A 19,232-nucleotide genomic window follows, 5' to 3' on the forward strand; every position below is an offset into this window, starting at 1 on the left:
TGATTCATATACCAAGACATACAGTGACATATTTTAGTATATTTTTTTCTCTTTCTTGGGCAGTTTTTTGAATTGATTTGGGACGAATCTTTGCCTTGTGGCAAAATTACATGCCAAATTACAGCAACATCAAGTAAATGTGTTTTACTGAGCTTCCTTATACATGAGAAAAAAACATTACTAAATCTTAATCTCAAAAATAACTGTGGATATTGCTTTCTTACCAATCATCAAATTCTTCTGTAAGAATACTTTGTCACTTGTCTATTTTAATGCCATTCCCAAAAGCAGCATATACATGCAAATTCACATTTGCTTCTGACATAGCGTACAGCAGGACACAGACCACAAGAGATTGCTTTGAAACTAAGAGGTACACAAATCTTTCTTGAGCCTGCAGATAAGTCAGAATGAAATCCGCATTTCCAAACTACAGTTCTCAAAGCAATAGTTTCAACAAAGGGGGATTTGCCAGGCAAAAACTCAAAGCCTATTCAAAACAGCACAAGATAAATCCAAAAGCAAAGCTACAACATAAATTAAGGCCCATCCAGGAGATGGGGACAGAGAAGAAATAGGAGGCAGCCACAGCTATAGCATGCCTGGTGTGAGACAGGGAGATGGGCACAGGGTTGAGTTGAGACTGGGCTCTTGGGCCATGTGTAGGGGGTGCAGGTGGAGGCTCCAGGTGAGCCTGGTCAGGGCCACTGAGAGCCATTAACACCTGCAAAGCCCTGATACTGGAATGGAATCAACATTTGCAAACATGTGTGTGATTTTTGGGGTGATTTTCTGCTGTCTCTACTTTATGAGCTTAATTCAAAGATGTGACTTTTGTTTCTTTTTTCAAACAGCACTGCTTAGAGCAGAGGCTACATTGCTAGAGCTACAAAGTGCATCTCCTTTGCCTGCCTTGAACTGATCCCCTCAAGGTGACCAACATCACCAGCTGCTCTGAGAAATCTTGGCCTGAACAAGAGAGGAATGTGAAACACAAGCCTTGTCCCATTCATTCTTCATTTGTACCCACTAGAAGAAGGAGAAAAAGAAAACCATGTTTAAAAGTTATGAATACCTGAATACTGAATTCAGCACCACAGCAAATCCATGCTCAATGTTTGATGAATGGTGAAGGGATGAGATTTTTCAGCCATTTGTATTGCAGCCTGACAGGCTCTATTAATTCCAATTCCACCACAATCACTGAAATGATATTTTAGGAACTGTGAGCCATCCTCACATTTAAGTAAATTTTGACCTTTTGGGAGATAGACAGCAATGTTTGATCCAGCACTGACGACTTGTAAAAACTTATGGGAAATTCAAGGCTTGGAGGTTTTAAGCTTTATGCATTAGGTAACATAATCCCACGGAGAACATCTTACTCACTCTTGAAATCCATTGTGTTCTATTTGCCGTGCAGGAGCTGAAATACCTTTTCTTTAAGCTTTAAATTGCATCAATTTTTTAAAGACAGGTTTTGTCTCTTCCTTTGGCAGAGGAATGAAATGGGCATTGACGGGCAGTGAGGGCTTCAATGTGGCTTCAAATATATCATTTCATAACATAAAATAACTACACCAGACTTATGACGGTACCAGAGCATCCCCGGAACACTTGCACATAAAAGCCCCCTTCCACCTCCCTTCACCCCACCCAGCTCAGCAGTAACTTGTTTCCCTGCCTGCAGGACCTCAGAAGAGGTTCACCACCCCTGAGCAACTTCAGGCAATCCAGTTCCTTTGATTAATTCTTAATCTTTTCCCGATTAGATCTTTTTTTTCGATAGTTCACCTTTATGAAGCACAGAAGTGTTGTTAATGACCAACAACTTGTGTTGCCTGTGATTTTATCTGTGGAATTTGTTTGACCCTTGCCCAGCAATGCCAAGGTTCAACACGTAGACAATGACCCTTAAAATGATCGAAATTACCTTAGAGCAGCTTTGCTCTAAGTTGCCCCAACTCAGAAGAAGTGGTGCAGAGGATTTTCTGCTGCTGCTGTGTCGTCAGCCATCTCCACGCTCTCCCATGCTTGGTACAAATGCATCTGAGGAGGAACGTTCATGTCACAGGAGCAGACTGGCACATTTCCACCTGACTGATGTTAGATTTTCTGACTTAATCTTTTTCGTCAGATCCACACATGAGACAGGGCTGGAGGATGCCAAGTTTCACTGTAAAAAAATTATGCCCTGAAGACAAGAGGCAGTTGAGCTATCCTGGGGAGCACTGCCCCTCTGACATCCATGGTGTAACTTGAGGCTGCTTGTCCTTAGAGGGGAAAGAAGTAGGCTCCTTGCCTCCCAAAGGTCTCCTTCACGCAGTGTTTCACACCATCATGTCTGTGCCTCCCCTACTAAGTGGGCTGAAGTAAATTCAGTCATGGTCTAGTTTCCCGTGGGTTTTAGCAAATGACCTCTTAACTCCATCAGCCAAACAGAATAAAAACACAAGCAGAAAAAATGTTCCTCTGCCCAAAAAAGCAATGCAGAAAGCTCAAGAAAATCCATTTGCCCTGGCAGAAAGAACACTGCTTTATGTCCCTGTGTCCAGAGGGGAAGGGACAACTTCTCAACATTTTTCTTTCACTGTATTTATCTCTGGCTAAAGGCTGTGTCAGGTTCAACAGGGAGCTACAGACCTGGAAAACAGAGTTATCTCTGAAAGCAACAAAAGGCAGAATATTGTATTGGTAAGACAGAAACCTTTGGCGGTACGGAAATGTTTAAGGGATTGGATAGAGAAAAATCTGGTGATGATTTGAGAGAGGGTTAGTCAATTTGAAAGGAAAATTAACTTAAAAAAACCTTCGGAGTGGTGCTCAAACATCCAATCTGTCATCCTTTTCTCTTCAAAATGAACTCCCTGCAGCAAAATTACATAAATTATGAGACTGCGAAACTGTGAATTTTTTATATAGTTAAAGTGATTTTACAGGTGTGCCTCCTGGTGGCTAATGACAAAAAATTGATTAATAAATAATTTCATCTAAAAAGGCCAGCTGGGCTTATATTAAATGTCTCTTCTGGGAAAACTTCAGGCTTAAAATTCCAATTGCATTGAAATAAAAATTTGCTCGAAAGAGCACTGTGGCAAAGAGCAGGCTGCCCAGCAGCAGGCCGTCCTGCTGCAGCCCCAGAGCAAGGTGTAACACATCACTGGAGTCACCTGCTCATCTCCCCTGCCTCCCCCCACAGTCACATAGGCAGCAACTCCTCCAGAGGGTACCCCACAGCAGCTAACTTATGCTCTGATTCCCAAATAGCATTACCTATACTACGCTGGTCCCTGTGCATTATATGCCACGGGATGCTATTTCTCACTGTGAGCTCCTAACGATTGACTCTGGTATGGCCAGTCACCAGGCCTGTGCTCAGACAGCCTCTGAACACCTGTATTTCATTTTAAAAGACTTCCAGAGATCACACTCTGGCTGATCAATCCGTGGAGCTGAGATGGCAGTTCTGGCTCAACAGCCCGTTTTTCCTGGCTCCGTTTGGCTACCCTGTGATTCTCCCTAGTCCCTGTGGAGTACCTTACAAGACGTTACCACTTCTCCAGACTTCGCCTACATTTCACTCCTTAAGGACTTGCAGTCCTGGAACTGGGGGCTGCCCCTTCCCTCATGGCTGTAGCCCCTTCCCACCTCCTGTCGCCTCTAATTTGCCCAGCCACCAGTGCCCACCTCCTTGTGACCCCAAGGCCCATCCCCTGCCCGGGCAAGGAGCCACGGGCAGGCAGCAGCACGCGTCCTGCTCCGCCGCGCTCCCAGCCACCCGCACAGCAGGCAGTGCCTGCGGCGTGGGCACAGCCGTCATGTCAAAACCTGGCCAGGCACCTCCTGCGATGGACTTGCCTCATCTCCAGCGAGTTTGGGAAGCACAGGCATAGCTTTCATCTCCTGTCAGTGTAATCGCTTCCCCAGCACCACTCTCCGACTTCAGAAATGCTATGGGTAGAAGGCTGATTTGACCCTGCAGTTGTGACACCGCACTGAAGAACCATAAAAACCTTTTCAAGTCAGAAATAAGGTATGATAGCAGCTTTCCGTGATTCATCCTGACACCAAGATTGTGGTTTCACGCTCTTAGCAGCTTCAAATGAAGCTGCCATTAGGCACTACTCTGTTGGACCCAAATTCATTTCAAGAGCATGCAGAAATAATCGGCACAGGTGACCTGCGGTAAGGCTTTCACAGCACGTTAATCTCTTTCTCAGATTGACACTGAACTCTTGACGGCCATTTAAATCTCAAATAGCTTGTGAGAAAAAAAAAAGAACTATTGCTTTCTAACATAGCACCAAAATATGGTTCAGCCAGTAGACTGAAGGATGAGCTTTAAATACTTCGTAGCTTGCTGTGGGGCAAAGCCAGGGACATGGAGCAGAAAGGGCCCCTCTCTGCACATGTATAAGATAAACCAGACTGCATGATGCAAGCTGCTAAAGGTAAAAGTGCTTCACAGAAACGTGCTCTGGTCTGTAAGTGTCTGCTTATGCTGAGATTGTAGACATAAGGAAAAGGAGAGTGTCTTTTAGGTAAAGTGGGGCTATGGGAATTGCAAAGGGAGTCCCTGGAATCATTCTGCCCGACATGAAAATCCAGGGTGAAAGGACAAACTGCCAGTGACAAATATCTATGGCAAAACCACCACAATGTTCAAAAGGGGTGAAACGAAGGGGCAGGATATTGTCTGTGGCAAAAGAAAGTGATGTTCACTGAATAAAAGGCACATAAAAAGGGAGATGCTGAAGAGAATACAATTCAAAAGGCTTTGTCAGCAGAGAAAGCAGCAACAAAGGGAAGTGGTGACAATTTAGCTTGAATCTAAGACTGTAGCTGTAATGGATGAGGGTTAAATTTTTTAAGAAATTCAGCATCCAACCTCTCCCCCTTAGGCCTACAAAGAAGTCGGTAGGTTTTCCAAAGGGTGTATCTCCCACTGAAACACATCGATTAAAAAGCTGCTTCCTTTCCAAACACATTCTGCAGCCCATAGCACCCACAGAAAGCAAAGATGCATTAAGTGCATCTTTGAGAAAGATCCAAACCAAACAAGACCATCTCTGAAAATCTGAAGGAGCGACAAGCTTGACTGAGACAGAGGACATATTAAGCTCCTTTTAGATGTTTTGAAATCTGAGGGCTCCTGAATACGGGGTGTAAGTAAACCAGTTCTTGAAGAAGATGCCAAATGCAAACCTTAGATCTGGATCAGAGCTATTAAAATGAAGAATTTAAAGCAGGACCATTGAAGCTCCATCTGGTGCAGCTAACAAACTTTTAACAGTCTCCCAAGAGAAGACACGAGCTCTGCATTACAGAATTTCTACAACAGGCCAGGCAAGCCCCTGTCAGAAATTGCAGGGGTATATGCCCAGGAGCAGTGGTATAAATTATAGTTCTGAGAACCCCTTCCAAACTGTTATTCTAGATGAGCTATATATTATTTCATACTAAAGCTGTTAGAACAATGGCTAGAGATAAAGGAAAATTGTCTTCTGCAGTTGTAAGCCCAGCCTAATAACTGTTCTTTTGAACAATGGGCATAAAGGCAGAAGCAGTAGAAAATTTCCCATTTCCAGTTAAAATCTCCAGTTCTTGACTTTGAAAAGACTTTTCTAGAAATTCCAAGTAATTTTACTAACATTCCCTGGAGGCCAATGCTAAAATAAAATGTTTCAAGAGGCTAAATTGACCTTTTCTCCAATTAGCAAGAAGTTTCCAAGTACTGATCTTTGCTTTTTCGTACATCTGTCACACAGCAAACAGAACTTGCAGTGACGTGGCTTTCCAGGAATCTCTGGAAATGGGTTTGACAGTCTTAGTCTAAAATTAAGCAATCCCTCAGAGCAGATGGGGACTACTGGGAGTGGGAAGAGTCTTAGCAGAGAACAAAGATGGTAAATTTGGCTGGTAAGAGGCAAAGACAGCCTCAGGAACCCTCTGCCTTGCTGTTATGCAAGGCTATACGTTGCTGCATACCACCACTGCCCAAAGCTGGGACATCAGTTTTCACGAAGCTATGAGTGTGTCTAGGCAAAATCTGGGGAGAAAAGCACTCAACATTTGCCTTCCAGAGGCAAATGGCTTTCTGATCAAAAGAAGGGTTTGTTTTAACAGGCACAGGCCAAAGTAAAAAAGAACAAACAAACAAAAAACATAAATAAACCCTAACACACCCAGAAGAAAAGGAAAAAAGAACATGTAATATCTAATAACTAAACAAATGTTGAATGCTTAACGACTGAGACATTTTTTGTGGCCATTCACACCACAACACAGCTGTGTCAAAACTTGGCACAGTCCCTAGGTTGCTCCCTGCACTGCCCCAGATCCTGCCATTTGTATTTTAGGTAAGATGGGCTTCTGCAGCAAGGGGTGATCAGCAGCAGCTAGGAACATAAACTACTTATATCTATATCTATATTTTTTATAGACTGCTGTGGAGAGCAGGGGCCGTGCTTCTCACAGATCAACACTCTGAGCTGAGCAGAACAAGCACCACTTTATGTGATCACAAAATGAGGAACAGGGATGATGGAAGCAGGAAACACACAGAACTAAAAAGTGAAAAAAAAGAAATAAGTAAAAAGAGAGGAACTTCTACATGGAAGAAAGCTGCTGACTGCCCCTGGGTCACCTTGCGCATTGAGCAACCTCTGTGCAGCCCTGCTAAACCTTGTGCTCTTGGGCTGTGAGATCTGCCTGAATGCCACTGTCCCTAGAAACCTGTGCAGCTCAGAAAGGAAAAGACCTTTCGGATGAAAGCACCGTGTCTGCTGTTCCAACAGCGGTGACAGCCGTCTTCGCAGGGTGTCAGTATGGCTGTTGACAACTTGCTCTGCTGCTCCTTCAGCAGCTCTGTCCCTGTTCAGAGGAAGAGAAGCACAGTATGCTCAGTAAGGAAGCAGAAAAAGGTAGTAGAAGGAAAGGAACGTGCTGATATAACCCATTAATGAGGTCGAACACCGAAAGAGCTGAGCACAGGATTACCCATGTGCACATTTTGGCAGACTCCATCCCAAAGTCATGTTCCTCTGGTACCATGAAGCACGTTTTCACACACTAGAAAAATATACCCAACTCCTTATGCAAGCAAGTCTAGTGACCTCTTGACCGTACCAGTACACCAGGAACATCTAAGCACCTGGCTTGGACTCTGAGCCAAGATGCACTGCCAGTGGTAACCCATGTGTGCTGCTAACCTTTGTTCTTTTTTCCACAGCATCACAGGGATGCAGGATGCTATTGTTTGATCAGGTTCCTGTCGCATTTCACCAACTGATTTGTATTAGCAACCTCTGTAAAAGTCCAGTTATAATTTATGCAAAGCTCATGTAAGTCCCCTAGGATTAATTACCTAGCTCAAAGTCCAATTTATTTAGCAATTTAGAAAATTTAGACAATAGGTGGTGCATTTGCTGTTTTAAAATAAAAGGCCAGAGTCCTTAGCTCTGTTACCAGGCTAAATGTTAGTTTTAGAAATTCATTATTTGCAAGCCCTTAAACAAGTACTTTGCAATGCCATCTTTTTTGCATCATTTAGCCTGCAAATAATTCCCCTATTCAAACTCTGAACATATTAATGAAAGCAAACAAACCAACCCAGGAATGTAAGTTGTTTACATGATAATTTTCAGAATCAACTTTTTGTTTGTTTGTTTCTCAGACCGAATTTGCCAGACTTGTAACAGGGGTCTCGGGAAATGCACTGCTAAAATGTTGTGACACTGGGGGAAGTTTCTGGAACACCCAGTTAAAGCTACGAAGGAGAAACCTACTCATATGCAGAAATCCAGTGCCAGACTTGCGTGCGCTCTACAAAATAATGGGGATGTTGAAAAACAATGCAATAAATAGAGTGTAACTGAGTGATAAATGGGGGTCATGTGTGGGCTGTGGGGAAGGAATGCTCGCAGGCACAGCTAACTGTGCCCTTTTCCGAGGAGGAGACCTGTTGGCCACAAAGCCCCTGGGCTCGGCAGCGCTGGGACAACAAATTCCCAGCCAGCACAGGCAGCTCTGGGGAGCTGCTCCTTGTGCACATTTACACCAGCCTGCTGTTTGGGGAAGGTGGCCTTTGGGACTTCTTGCACTGCATCTGCAGCTGGGAAATCCTCCCCTATATGCCCCATGGCTTTAATCCCTCCCTAGGCCTTGCTGGGGCAGGGCAGGCAACCAGGCCAGGTACTGAGGCCCCAAAGCCAGCTTTTAGCCTCCAGTCTGTCCCTCTGGCTTTACGGGCAGCTCTCGGGACCTGGGGTTTCGCTGTGTGTTCAGCGCTTCCCGTGCAATAACTACAAAGCCCCACCTTGCACAGCACATGCCACTCACATCGTTTCACAGCATTGCAAGTATTTTCTAAGGAACAGCCTGAGCACAACCATTTGGAGCACGGCGGGTGAACAGCTGTGCAGAGGCTCTGCACCAGGCATTGAAGCGCACATCTGGAGGGGCTGCAGTTATCAGAGCTCCAGTGACAACTTGCCTCGAGTCAACAGGGACAGACTGTTCTACAGCAGCTGAGGTTTTGGCCTAAAGGAATATAAATATTTGGGTATCATGTTACTTGATTGACTCACTAGATAACTTAATGGGAGACAGCTGAACCAAGTCTTAAAGAGAACATGCGTGTTCCTAATGTAAAGCTTCCCATAGCTCCTTTTAGTGTACCAGCTTTTCTTAAGGGACATTTCTGGCTTATGTGGCCCATTTTAAAGATGCTTTAGACCTGGTTCTGATGTACAAGGTATGTTCATTTTGTCTCTCCCTTTATTTACTCGGACATTGTATTGTAACAGAATTCAACAGACTATCTAGTTTCCCTTCTGTTCACTTGGCTGTGCCCTTTTAGTATGTTAACCACATCTTAGTGGCTTTTCACCTACTACACTGATTCAAAACAAAGCCAAATGAAGTATTTGATGTGAAATTCTTAATGATGTCAGCTGGCTCTGGACAGTGGAGGTGGCCTTCCACAGGTTTTCTGGAAATGTCCTGCAGAAATGTATTAGCAGCTCTTTTATTCCAGACACATTTCACATTTGTAGGTACTTAGCAGACAGCTTTCTTTACTTAATTCTTCTAGAGAGAAGTGCTCACTAGCTCACAGAAGCTGAGTCTTAAGAGTGTGCACTGTAAATCACATTTTAGGTTCTATGCAAACCTTCTGCACTCTTCCTGGCTGCCTACAACTTTCTACAGTCTCATCCACTGGGGACTATGGAATGTGTCCCAGCTACGCACCTTGAAAAACGTCGGCTACTGTGAACACGACCGGAGGTACAGAAGAGGACAAGAGATCTGCTGTGCGCTGCCTTTTCTGGAAGGGATTGTGAATCTCTTCCCTGGAGAACTGGAAAGCGAGAGGACTGCTTCCCAGAGTGTGGGCACTTCAGAGCAACAAGGATGCAAAGTCCTTGGGGCATCATTGCCACTTTTCCACTCTAATTCCCTTAGAGGGCAAGGGAAGGTGTCAGAGGTCCTCTGATTTATGGCTGTTCAATGTTTGACCCTCCTTCTGCTGAAGCTGCCACAGCAGCAGCCCTAAGGACAATAGCTGGGGAGAGATGCACAGAGAAAGGTCCCTGGGAAAGGGGCTCACCCTTCTTCCACCCTGGGAAGAAGCTCTGTATGCTGCTTCTCTTTCACAGCAGGTAGATGTAGCTGCTGCCCAGCACAGACACAACTCAAAGAGCAAATGCAGACCTGGTTTTTACACCTTCCATGCTCAGATTTGGTAACAAAGATGCTCTGCAATTCAAGCATGCCGGGGGGTTAAAGTGAGGGGGAAAAAAAGGGTGAGGGGAGCTGTGCTGTATTGTCTCTGCACTGTACTGCCTCTTTAAAATTAGAAATGCACGGACAGCTTCAAGGTGCCTCCCACTGAGAAAAGGCTTTAGATGCATACACAGAGGCAGCGGAGCTATCCTCCCCCTGAGCTACAGGGCAGACCTGCTTGGGAGAGAAATGATCATTCAGAGAAGTCCTCTGGCTGCTTCTGTAGTAATCCTTCCTCAGCTCCAGTGACAGCAGCGTATTTGCAAGGGAGGAACCAGGAGGCTATACCCAGGGTGCCAGACACCTCGAAGAGGATGAGAGCAACTGCAGGTAGTTAGCTGATGGTGTTGTCACTTTGTGGGTGGTTATTTTTATTTATTTTAAAGATCTTTCCTGGTGTTTTGCAGAGAAACCTGTCTGAAACAGATACTGCTCTTTGTTTTGACCAACATACTGATTTTGTGTCCAAGTAATTGCTTAACACCTCTCTTCAATGAACATTCACATTTCCAGGCATTTTGGGGATGTCTTATAAAACAGTTAATTGTTTGAACTGTTATTTAGTATCAGGCTTTGGCTTTCTGTTATGCTGTTGTTCTGCAACTCTCAGCTTGAAAAGCAATGTGGAGACAGAAGTTGGACAGAACCAGAGTTTTTCTCAGAAATTTATTAAGCTTTGGTACACCAGGGGCTGAGGGTGGTTCTAGGGAAGGAAGCAGCACAATTGTACAGACTGTCCTTTGTAGCCACGGTGGGCATTGCTCAGGAGTGTCTGACCTGAAGACTTACTGCTGTAATGCAGAAAAAGCAGTAATCCCCCCAATTCTCTCCTGGGGGATGGGATGGGACTGTCCTGACATCTGTGAGTCTGGTGGGAGGATTACCAGATGTAGCACAGGAGGATGCGAGAAGACAGACCTCTCATCAATTTGATACAGAATAGAGGAAAAATTAGGGAGTAGATTAGATTTTTTTTCCTCTGTGCAGAAAATAAATCCGTTTTTAATGTTTGGAACAATTGCCGGTACAAAAGGGGAAGCCTATTCCTCCCTGTCTTCAGAAATCCAAGGCACTTTTGTCTTGCTTGAGGAAGATTCTCCCTTTCACCTGAAGAACCTGTCCGAACTGCCGTTCCTGTGAACAGCAGGTTTGTGTTCACGGCACAGCCCTAAGAGCAGGTTCATGGGACAAAGTCTTGTCCGTGCAAATTGGCCAGACTCCACTGCTTTGAGAGAAGCAGTAATAGATTATGCTGGCTGAAAATCTGGGACCTCTACTCAATTTACAGCTGCCAAAAAAAGAAAAGAAGTGCTGGCTTTGCTCTTTTCTTGGATCTTGGCAACTCTCACTTAATTAAGAAATGTATTTATAAGCCAGGACATCAGTTCTCTTTTTTTTCTTGTCTATCACATTGTCCTGACTGAGACATGTAACATAAAGCAAAGACCTTGCCCAAGAGAGACATCGGATGCTTCCCAACAAACTGAGGTGTCTTCTCCTTTTAGGGTTTTTTTACCTTGCACAGGGATGACAGCACCATGGGCTTGAAGGCTGGCAGAAGTTTGAAGAGGATTGTACTCTTTTGCTGTACTGTCATGTCACTCTGTGCTGAAAACAGCATTTCATTGTTGGGTAAATAAGACGGCCGGGTGTAACAAGCAGTGTATTATGCAACTCTAGGGATTTTACGATAATTGAAGCATCCTTTCACAGTGTATTTCTTCCCACTGTGCGCAGCCAGCGACAGAGCCGCAGGGCAATCAGGTGGATATTACTTTCCCCCAAGCACAGTATTTTTGCTGTAATTTCCTCTCAGGAAATGTTTTACTCCTTTTGTTCCCACAGACAGAGATAAATGATGCTGTTGCTCTATAGTCTCTTGGGGACAAAGACAAGGTGACTCACTGCTCACAAGAAAACTTTGGATGAGGTCTCTTGCCTGCCACTGCTGTGCCCCAACACCCTGGGTATTTCTAACCCCAAACCAAGGGCCAGCCAAGCCACGTGTCAGAAGAAGACAAACATGGCCATGGAGCAAGATGAACATAACCCAAATGCTACCATCAACCTCAACTTTGCTGCAATCTACAATCTCCACGATGGGGGCTTAACCTCCTTGAGAAATTTCTCCTTCCCTTTCAATTTCAGTTACAGCGATTACGACCTGCCCCTGGACAGCGAAGACGACATGACCAAAACACGCACCTTCTTCGCAGCCAAGATTGTGATCGGGGTGGCTCTCGTTGGCATCATGCTGGTCTGTGGCATCGGCAACTTCATCTTCATCGCGGCCCTTGCCCGCTACAAGAAGCTGAGGAACCTCACCAACCTGCTGATTGCCAACCTGGCCATCTCCGACTTTATTGTTGCGATCGTGTGCTGCCCCTTTGAGATGGACTACTATGTGGTACGGCAGCTGTCCTGGGAGCATGGCCACGTCCTCTGCGCCTCAGTCAACTACCTACGCACCGTCTCCCTCTACGTTTCTACCAATGCTCTCCTGGCTATAGCTGTTGACAGGTAAGTGGGGTGCTATGGCTGCACAAGGAGATGGCTTCTGACATTACCCATCCCGTTTCCTAGGTTTTTAACAAGCTCGGCTGTTCTGTAGGATGTGCTGATGTCAAGGTAGGTACCACGCAGACCTGGCTATCTCGTTTCATAGCAACTTACTCACATGTGGTCATGAGATTGTCCCGGAGAAAGCTCAGTGGAAATTTCCCGATGGAACTTTTCAGGTGGAAAGAATGACCATTTATTAAAGCAATTCTTTTCCATAAAAATATACCTGACTCAGTGGTAGGAGGAAGTTTAGGAAAGAGGAGAAAGAGGAATCAGAAACAGTTAGTAGTCCAGAGAGGAAGGTGTTCATCAGCAGTATATAATCCTGACTGAACTGTGTATCTCTAGGGAAACTTTACTACCGGGCTACGCAGCTTTTCTTTCTCAGTCTCACCTCTTCAGGGAGAGAAATAGTTGACTGGTGAATATAGAATTTAGCAGCTAAGTTTCCTAACAGGGTTACTGCCTTACAGGACATGTTCTTCTCCCTGTAAGGTATTTTTCCCAGCTTTTGTTTTGGTGTGAAAGAGAATAAAAGATAGGACTTCTATCTAGCTTGCCAAATAGGATTATTGTTCTCTGTCATGCCCTACTGAGCAAACCCAACAATGGCTAAATTAACCATTTGATAGTACTGATGTCTTCGCTGGATGCTCCAACACAGTAGCACATACTCAGTGCCTGTGACCAGGACACGTCTCCATTATAACACGCTCCTCTCTCTTTACACGCCTCTCTGAGGATGGCAGAGCAATGAGCCAGGAAACATCCGAATGCCATTTACAGAACCCATGCTAATGATGAAACAGTGATGCTTGCAGCATCCAGAAAATGATAACGTGCTACACCAATGCAGTCTCACAGAGGTTTTCTTATAGCCTTCATAATGGGGTGAGCAGAACACAAAGCTACCCTGCACTACCTGCTTTGAGCTGCAGTCCTGGGATATTTCTATGCTTGCCTCTCACTCCAGGAATTTTAACAATGTCATTTAATTGTATTGTTTCTTACAACTTCTGTTCTCTTAGCTCTGTGCACTGTGGACCCTGGCAGACTCAAGCACGGAGGATCAGCTTCTTGCTGACACAAGTCTGACATGACAAATTCACAGAAAACCAGAGCCCCGCAGAGCAAACTGTTTACAGAAATAAGTCATCTTTTGTGTATGAACATAATACACATCTCCATATATCCTCATCAAATACACGCTGTATGATTCATTTAAGAACTTTAGACTGTTTACCTTAATAGCATTTACACACACACACACCCTTCTTCATTTTCTCTTACATGCCATTTTATATTCTAGTTGAGTGTTGCCTCACTCAACTAGAGTGAGTGTTTTTAGCACCTGACCCAAAAGACAACTCAGGACCAGTTTAACCCTGCTGGTGGTTATATAGCTCATGCACAGCTGATTCAGTTTTCATCGAGGTCAACAAAAATCTCTGGAAAGACTCCATGGAACATCTCCATTAAGAGATGTTTTGCCTTGTGTGTGGGAAAGGAGAACCAGCTCCTATGAAAAAATTCCTTAATCAGTGTCTAACACAACAACCTTTACACAGCCTGGGGGACTCAGCTTAAGTTTCTAAACACTGTCATTTACACATTACCATTTCCTGTTACATATCTTTTACAGCTTCTGAATTTCTTTTTAAAAGGCCTTCTACTGCTTCCCAGGTTGATGAAGTAATACAAGTCATTGAGCCCTTTTGCCTGCTAGGAAATTGGAAGATTTCTAGCATATCTCCCCACACATCTTTAAAAATAACCCTGGAAATGATTAATCACTGAAGTTTGTTGTAAGAACACATTGTTTTGGTTTTATTGCCTGTTACGTGTAAGCTTTTGAATTTGTAAACAGTGAGAAAAGCTGATTCATTTCACAACCAACCATTCCATGTTGGTTGTGTCATGTGGGTAGCTAACTATTGAAACTTTTACCCTATTTAGGTCATTTTAAAAGGTTTGCCTGCATAGAGAGAGTAATCCTGCCCTGTAGGACTTGCCTCAGGTAGGACTCTCTCTCACCTTTCTGGATGTCTGTTTGCACAAAACAGATAGGAATTACACATATTTAAAAAATAGTGCAGTGTGAAAGGAGAGGCTCTGAAGAGCAAGAACTTGTGCTAAGGGCCCAATGCCCATGCTGTAAATATTATGGGGGGGTTAATTTTAGCTGGGTCCCCTGGAATGAATGCTCATGGGCACTTGGTATGTTTTAGGGACATTCTTGAAGCACATCTTTAGGGCAGTTTCATCTAAGTCCAGTTTGTGTGCTCCAGCACTACTCTGCAGTGACACCCAAAGTGTGGTAAGCAATGACAGCCAGGAAAGCCACCACAAAAGCTCCCTCCTGACGCTACTGCAGAGATTTACCTCATCCAGCCAAACCTTCTGCTGAGCTGATGTGCATACTTATAACTACATACACATACATTATCCCAGCACCTTCTTTCCCCAGGACCCTATCTAAAAATACTCATTTATCAGCTCCACAATGAGGCTGAATAAGTCTACTGTCCCTTGACATCTAGCCTGCAGTATTAAAAGTAATGAACGATTTATCTGCTTCCAAGATCTGGCTTGTGAAAAGCTCCACTGATTTTCCATTTTATTTTAGAATAAGTACATCCTGTGGATGCTATCTATGTGTAGGATATATACAGATAGAAAAGCCTCTGACTGAATGAGTAATGCCACTGTTTGAAACAGTCCTTTGTGTCAAACACAATCACACGGAGAGCTCTGGAGTTTCTCTGATAAAAAACTCCTCTTCACAGAAGCATCCTAATCTTTCTGGGGTAGAGGCAGCACTCTAATATGAGCTCTTCTTACATCTACAGCTTCTTTTAAAAAAAATATCCTCCCAAATCTAACTAGACAAAAATAAACGAAAAAAACAACAGAGTGAATGACATTCGGTCCTAGCCCTTTTTAAAATGAATTGAGTCCTTGATTGATCATGCAATGTGCTTCCACTTCTCCATACTTCCTCATGAAACACCACAGTGCCTCTTGCAGCTTTACAGCCATAAGGATTGCAAACACCTAACCTGACTTGTCCAGGGTGGCATATTACCTAACACAGTATATTTAAGATTAATTAGTTATAGTCACCTCCAGCAACCTAAACAAAAATTTTCATGAGCAGAAAATGGATACATAGTCCTTTGTTGGTGGCTTGAAAGCATATTCAGCTGTAACCATTATTAGTATCAGCTTCAACTCTTCACCCCATGGATTAACAAAGAAAATAATAAAAACACTTGTGTATGTTTAAAAACAAAAGTTATTCAAATAGGCAAAACATGTCTAGGCAAAACATTCTTCTTCTACATATCTGTTCTTTTATCTGCACCTGACTAGGTGGATATTAATGCATGTTTTAAACTCTGACCTGTCCACGTGCTGTCCACTGAAGTATTTTGAGCTGCTATATCATGGCACATCCCGGATACACCACCACCTGCACATCGTGTTACCTCCTGCAAATGTATTTGTCAGTAATAGGAGTATTCCCTCCCTTTCTCTTCTAGTCTATCCACAACTTCTGTACCTGTGATCCCTGTTAAAAAAAGAAAGGTTTGTGATATTAAATTACATCTTTTTCTCAGTTTGATTTCATTAGTAGATGGGAGTTTAAGACTGATTTCTTAAAACCACCCTCAGACACCCAAATGTACACTCACGTTTTCAGATTGCCACGTACTCACTGTCTAAACAGACTCCTCACCCACTTTCTCCAGAACTTGGGTCCAGGTTTAGGATCTCAGTTCTAGACTGCTACTTTGGACAACTTTGTTCTTAACTCTTAGAAACAAATATGTCAGTCTAACAATCACAGCATTTCCTTCTGCCTAATTCTGTCCACTTGTTTTTTGAAGCGTGCTCTGATTAACAGTGTTTCCAGGCTTCACTTTGAATGTATTTGTCTGTTCTAGATATCTGGCCATTGTTCACCCACTGAAACCACGCATGAATTACCAAACAGCAACCATCCTGATTGCCTTGGTCTGGATCGTCTCCATACTTGTAGCTATCCCGTCTGCATACTTTGCTACTGAAACTGTATTATTTATAGTAAAAAATCAGGAGAAAATTTTCTGTGGTCAAATTTGGCCAGTTGACCAGCAGATATACTACAAATCCTACTTCCTCTTCATCTTTGGCATCGAATTTGTTGCACCTGTGATTACGATGACCTTATGTTATGCCAGGATCTCTCGAGAGCTTTGGTTTAAAACTGTACCAGGATTTCAGACAGAACAGATCAGGAAGAGGCTTCGATGCAGAAGAAAGACTGTAATGGTACTGATGTGCATCCTGACTGCTTATGTTCTCTGCTGGGCCCCCTTCTATGGCTTCACCATCGTCCGTGACTTTTTCCCCACAATCTTTGTGAAAGAGAAGCATTACCTTACTGCTTTTTACATAGTTGAATGCATCGCCATGAGTAACAGCATGATAAACACAATGTGTTTTGTAACTGTAAAAAATAATACCATGAAGTACTTCAAGAAGATCATGTTGCTCAGATGGAGATCAACATACAATGGAAGTAAATCTAGCACAGATTTCGACCTCAGAACAAGTGCAATGCCAGTCACAGAGGAGGTAGACTGCATAAAACTGAAATAAGTTTTAGGCAGTTTCAAGTCTCATATATTTTGGAGGGGGGGCAGGAAAAGGGAAAAAGGAAGCTCCTCTCTCTTCTGTGGGAATACCCACCGCTGGTGAGAGGCCTGAAGAAACAGCTCACTGTGGGTTTCCACCAGAACCCTTCTACTGGACTGCTGCATAATCCCACAATCCAGACTGATGCTGTGCGTCAGTTTACCCATCTGTAAATTTGGGATGTAGGCACTCGTTTTAGAGCCATTTAAAACTTAAGGAGAACAAAGAAGTCTATGAATGCATTAAAACATATTACAGAGACAGAAGAGTTGACTGCCGCCCCTAGCCATGATGTCTCTTTGTTTCTTCCTAATAGAAATCTTGTACTCTCTTGAGCTTATCAACCTACCCTTAAGCTGCTCGGTGTCCTTTTCCTTCTGCTCAGCAACGCACAGGGAGGATGGCAAAGAAAGCCAATTTTGCTTCACATCCCTCTTCACCCTCTCAGTTTACCTCTCACAAAGAAGCTCCTCACAGTCTGCAGACCACCAGCTTTCTGTTGTCCAGTGCGTAGCATGCTCTTACAAAAGGCACACTCCCTACAAAGCTAAATACTGCTTCGCAGTCTAGCAAAAACCTCAAGCCTCTTCATGTGATACCCGGTTTAAGAATCTGTTATCAGCATTCTGCCCTGTAGTTTTCTGTAGTGTTACTCTGTTTATTCTGTATTTGCAACGGCACAGCTATGGATTGTAACAGGGACTGGTTCCCTTCTCTCACCTGCAGGCACCTTACGGCCAGCTTCTGCTGCCACAGGTCACTGAGCACATCGTGGAATCGCAGACTGAGTCGCAGAGGTGGTGGACAACACCTCCAGATCGCCCGGGCCACCCCCTGCTCCAGCAGGGTCAGTCACAGCAGGTTGCCTGGGATTGTGTCCCATCGAGCTTTAACTGACTCCAAGGATGGAGACTTCACTGCCCTGCTGGGCAACTGCTGCCGGTGTTCAACAGCGCTCACAGTGAAAGGGTTTTCTTATGCTCAGATGGAATTTCAGGCATTTCAGTTTGTGCTCATGGGACTTGTCCTGCTCTTCAGTGGGACACAGATAAAAGAAGAGCAGGTTGGTGGGAAAAATCCACTCCTAGAGATCTCACCAGGTCTGTGCACACCTTCAAAATAAAGTGCAAGTAGAGCCAAAATAATACAAAGATCTGGAGATGATCTGTCCTGCAAGCAATGGAGACAGACTCTAGGTTTTAGCAAGCTGGTCGCTGCTTGAGCCGAGTAGCAAATTGTCTGGTCAAATGTAAGGCAACGACGCAAGGCGAGTTCTGCATTGCCTCCCACAATGCCACTTTTACTGTTCTCATTTGGTGCAGCTCCAGAATGAGTGTTTCTTAACTGGGAATTGTGAAAAAAATGGTGACAGCAGCAGTAAGGCATACTCATTTGAACGACACACAAAGTATCATGGACTTTTGTGTACTGAAATCAAGTCTTTTCTATTGTGATGACAAATGCTTCCTGTTTTAAAGTATGTGGCATCACCTACTTTTGGAGTAAATGGCTTTTGTAAATAATTTGTCTACTTGTGAATATTAAGTGAGCAGCAAACCCTGATAATAAAACAGTAAACACACGGTCGGTATCAGCTTTCTGAATTATTTTCTGTGTTTTTCCCTTTGCCATCGTTTTTCTACCATACTGACTAACACAAATTATCCAATTTCTGCTAAAGAAAAACGGCCAGGCTGACCAATTAAATTTAATGGCAAAAGGATATTCAAATCCATTAAAGCGCTCAACTCCTCTCGTCATTAGCTGCTCTTAAAAAATGAATGTTGGAGACATAATTTCCTCTCTTCGGGAAAGCCATTACTGAAATCATTCTTTTAAATGACTTTTTTAGGGAAAAGTACTAAATCCACTCATTTCCCACCCTGCCAAAGGAATCACAAGGACCAGAGACCTGCAGTATTACACCATTGAGAGCCTTAATGTTGGGATTTCTCCTGAAATCTCATGGTTTCTCCTGAAACTATCTGCCCACATTTATCTTCTGAAAACTGTAGTAGCTATTTGGGGGGCAGCTAGCAATACTACCTGTTATTAGAGTCCTGATATTTTTCCTCCTATTTTTCCTGGACTCTTCTCAGGGGAGCAGAGCCACACAACCAACAATTTTCCACATCTGGGAGTTCACCACAGGTGGAGTTATCACAAAAAGCACAACACCCACCAAATAATATAATGCCAAGCAA

At 43.8% G+C, this 19,232-nt stretch overlaps 1 protein-coding gene across 3 annotated transcripts; it reads left to right on the forward strand.

Moving 5' to 3' along the window:
- Positions 1–8,377: 8,377 nt before the first annotated feature.
- Positions 8,378–18,617, forward strand: LOC311434506 (prokineticin receptor 2). Of its 3 annotated transcripts, XM_084514710.1 has the most exons (4): positions 8,497–8,755; positions 9,160–10,116; positions 11,632–12,306; positions 16,296–18,617. In XM_084514710.1, the coding sequence occupies exons 3-4, from the start codon at positions 11,810–11,812 to the stop codon at positions 16,990–16,992; spliced, it is 1,194 nt and encodes a 397-aa protein (XP_084370836.1). In that variant the 5' UTR covers positions 8,497–8,755; positions 9,160–10,116; positions 11,632–11,809; the 3' UTR covers positions 16,993–18,617. The 3 variants fall into 3 exon arrangements, 2 of the variants coding, with proteins under 2 accessions (XP_084370836.1, XP_084370837.1); XR_014691542.1 differs by lacking the exon at positions 16,296–18,617 and having other exon boundaries at positions 8,378–8,755; positions 11,603–11,639; XM_084514711.1 differs by lacking the exon at positions 9,160–10,116.
- Positions 18,618–19,232: the final 615 nt, after the last annotated feature.

This window comes from Aythya ferina, assembly GCF_964211825.1.
Source record: "Aythya ferina genome assembly, chromosome: 3".
Lineage (NCBI taxonomy): Eukaryota > Metazoa > Chordata > Aves > Anseriformes > Anatidae > Aythya > Aythya ferina.

What these genes read in the sequence shown, in the direction of transcription:
- LOC311434506 (XM_084514710.1), top strand. Translation starts at nt 11,810, where the DNA reads ATGGCCATGGAGCAAGATGAACATAACCCAAATGCTACCATCAACCTC. An exon ending in CTGGCTATAGCTGTTGACAG is followed by an intron (nt 12,307 to 16,295) that starts GTAAGTGGGGTG and finishes TGTCTGTTCTAG; the next exon opens with ATATCTGGCCATTGTTCACC.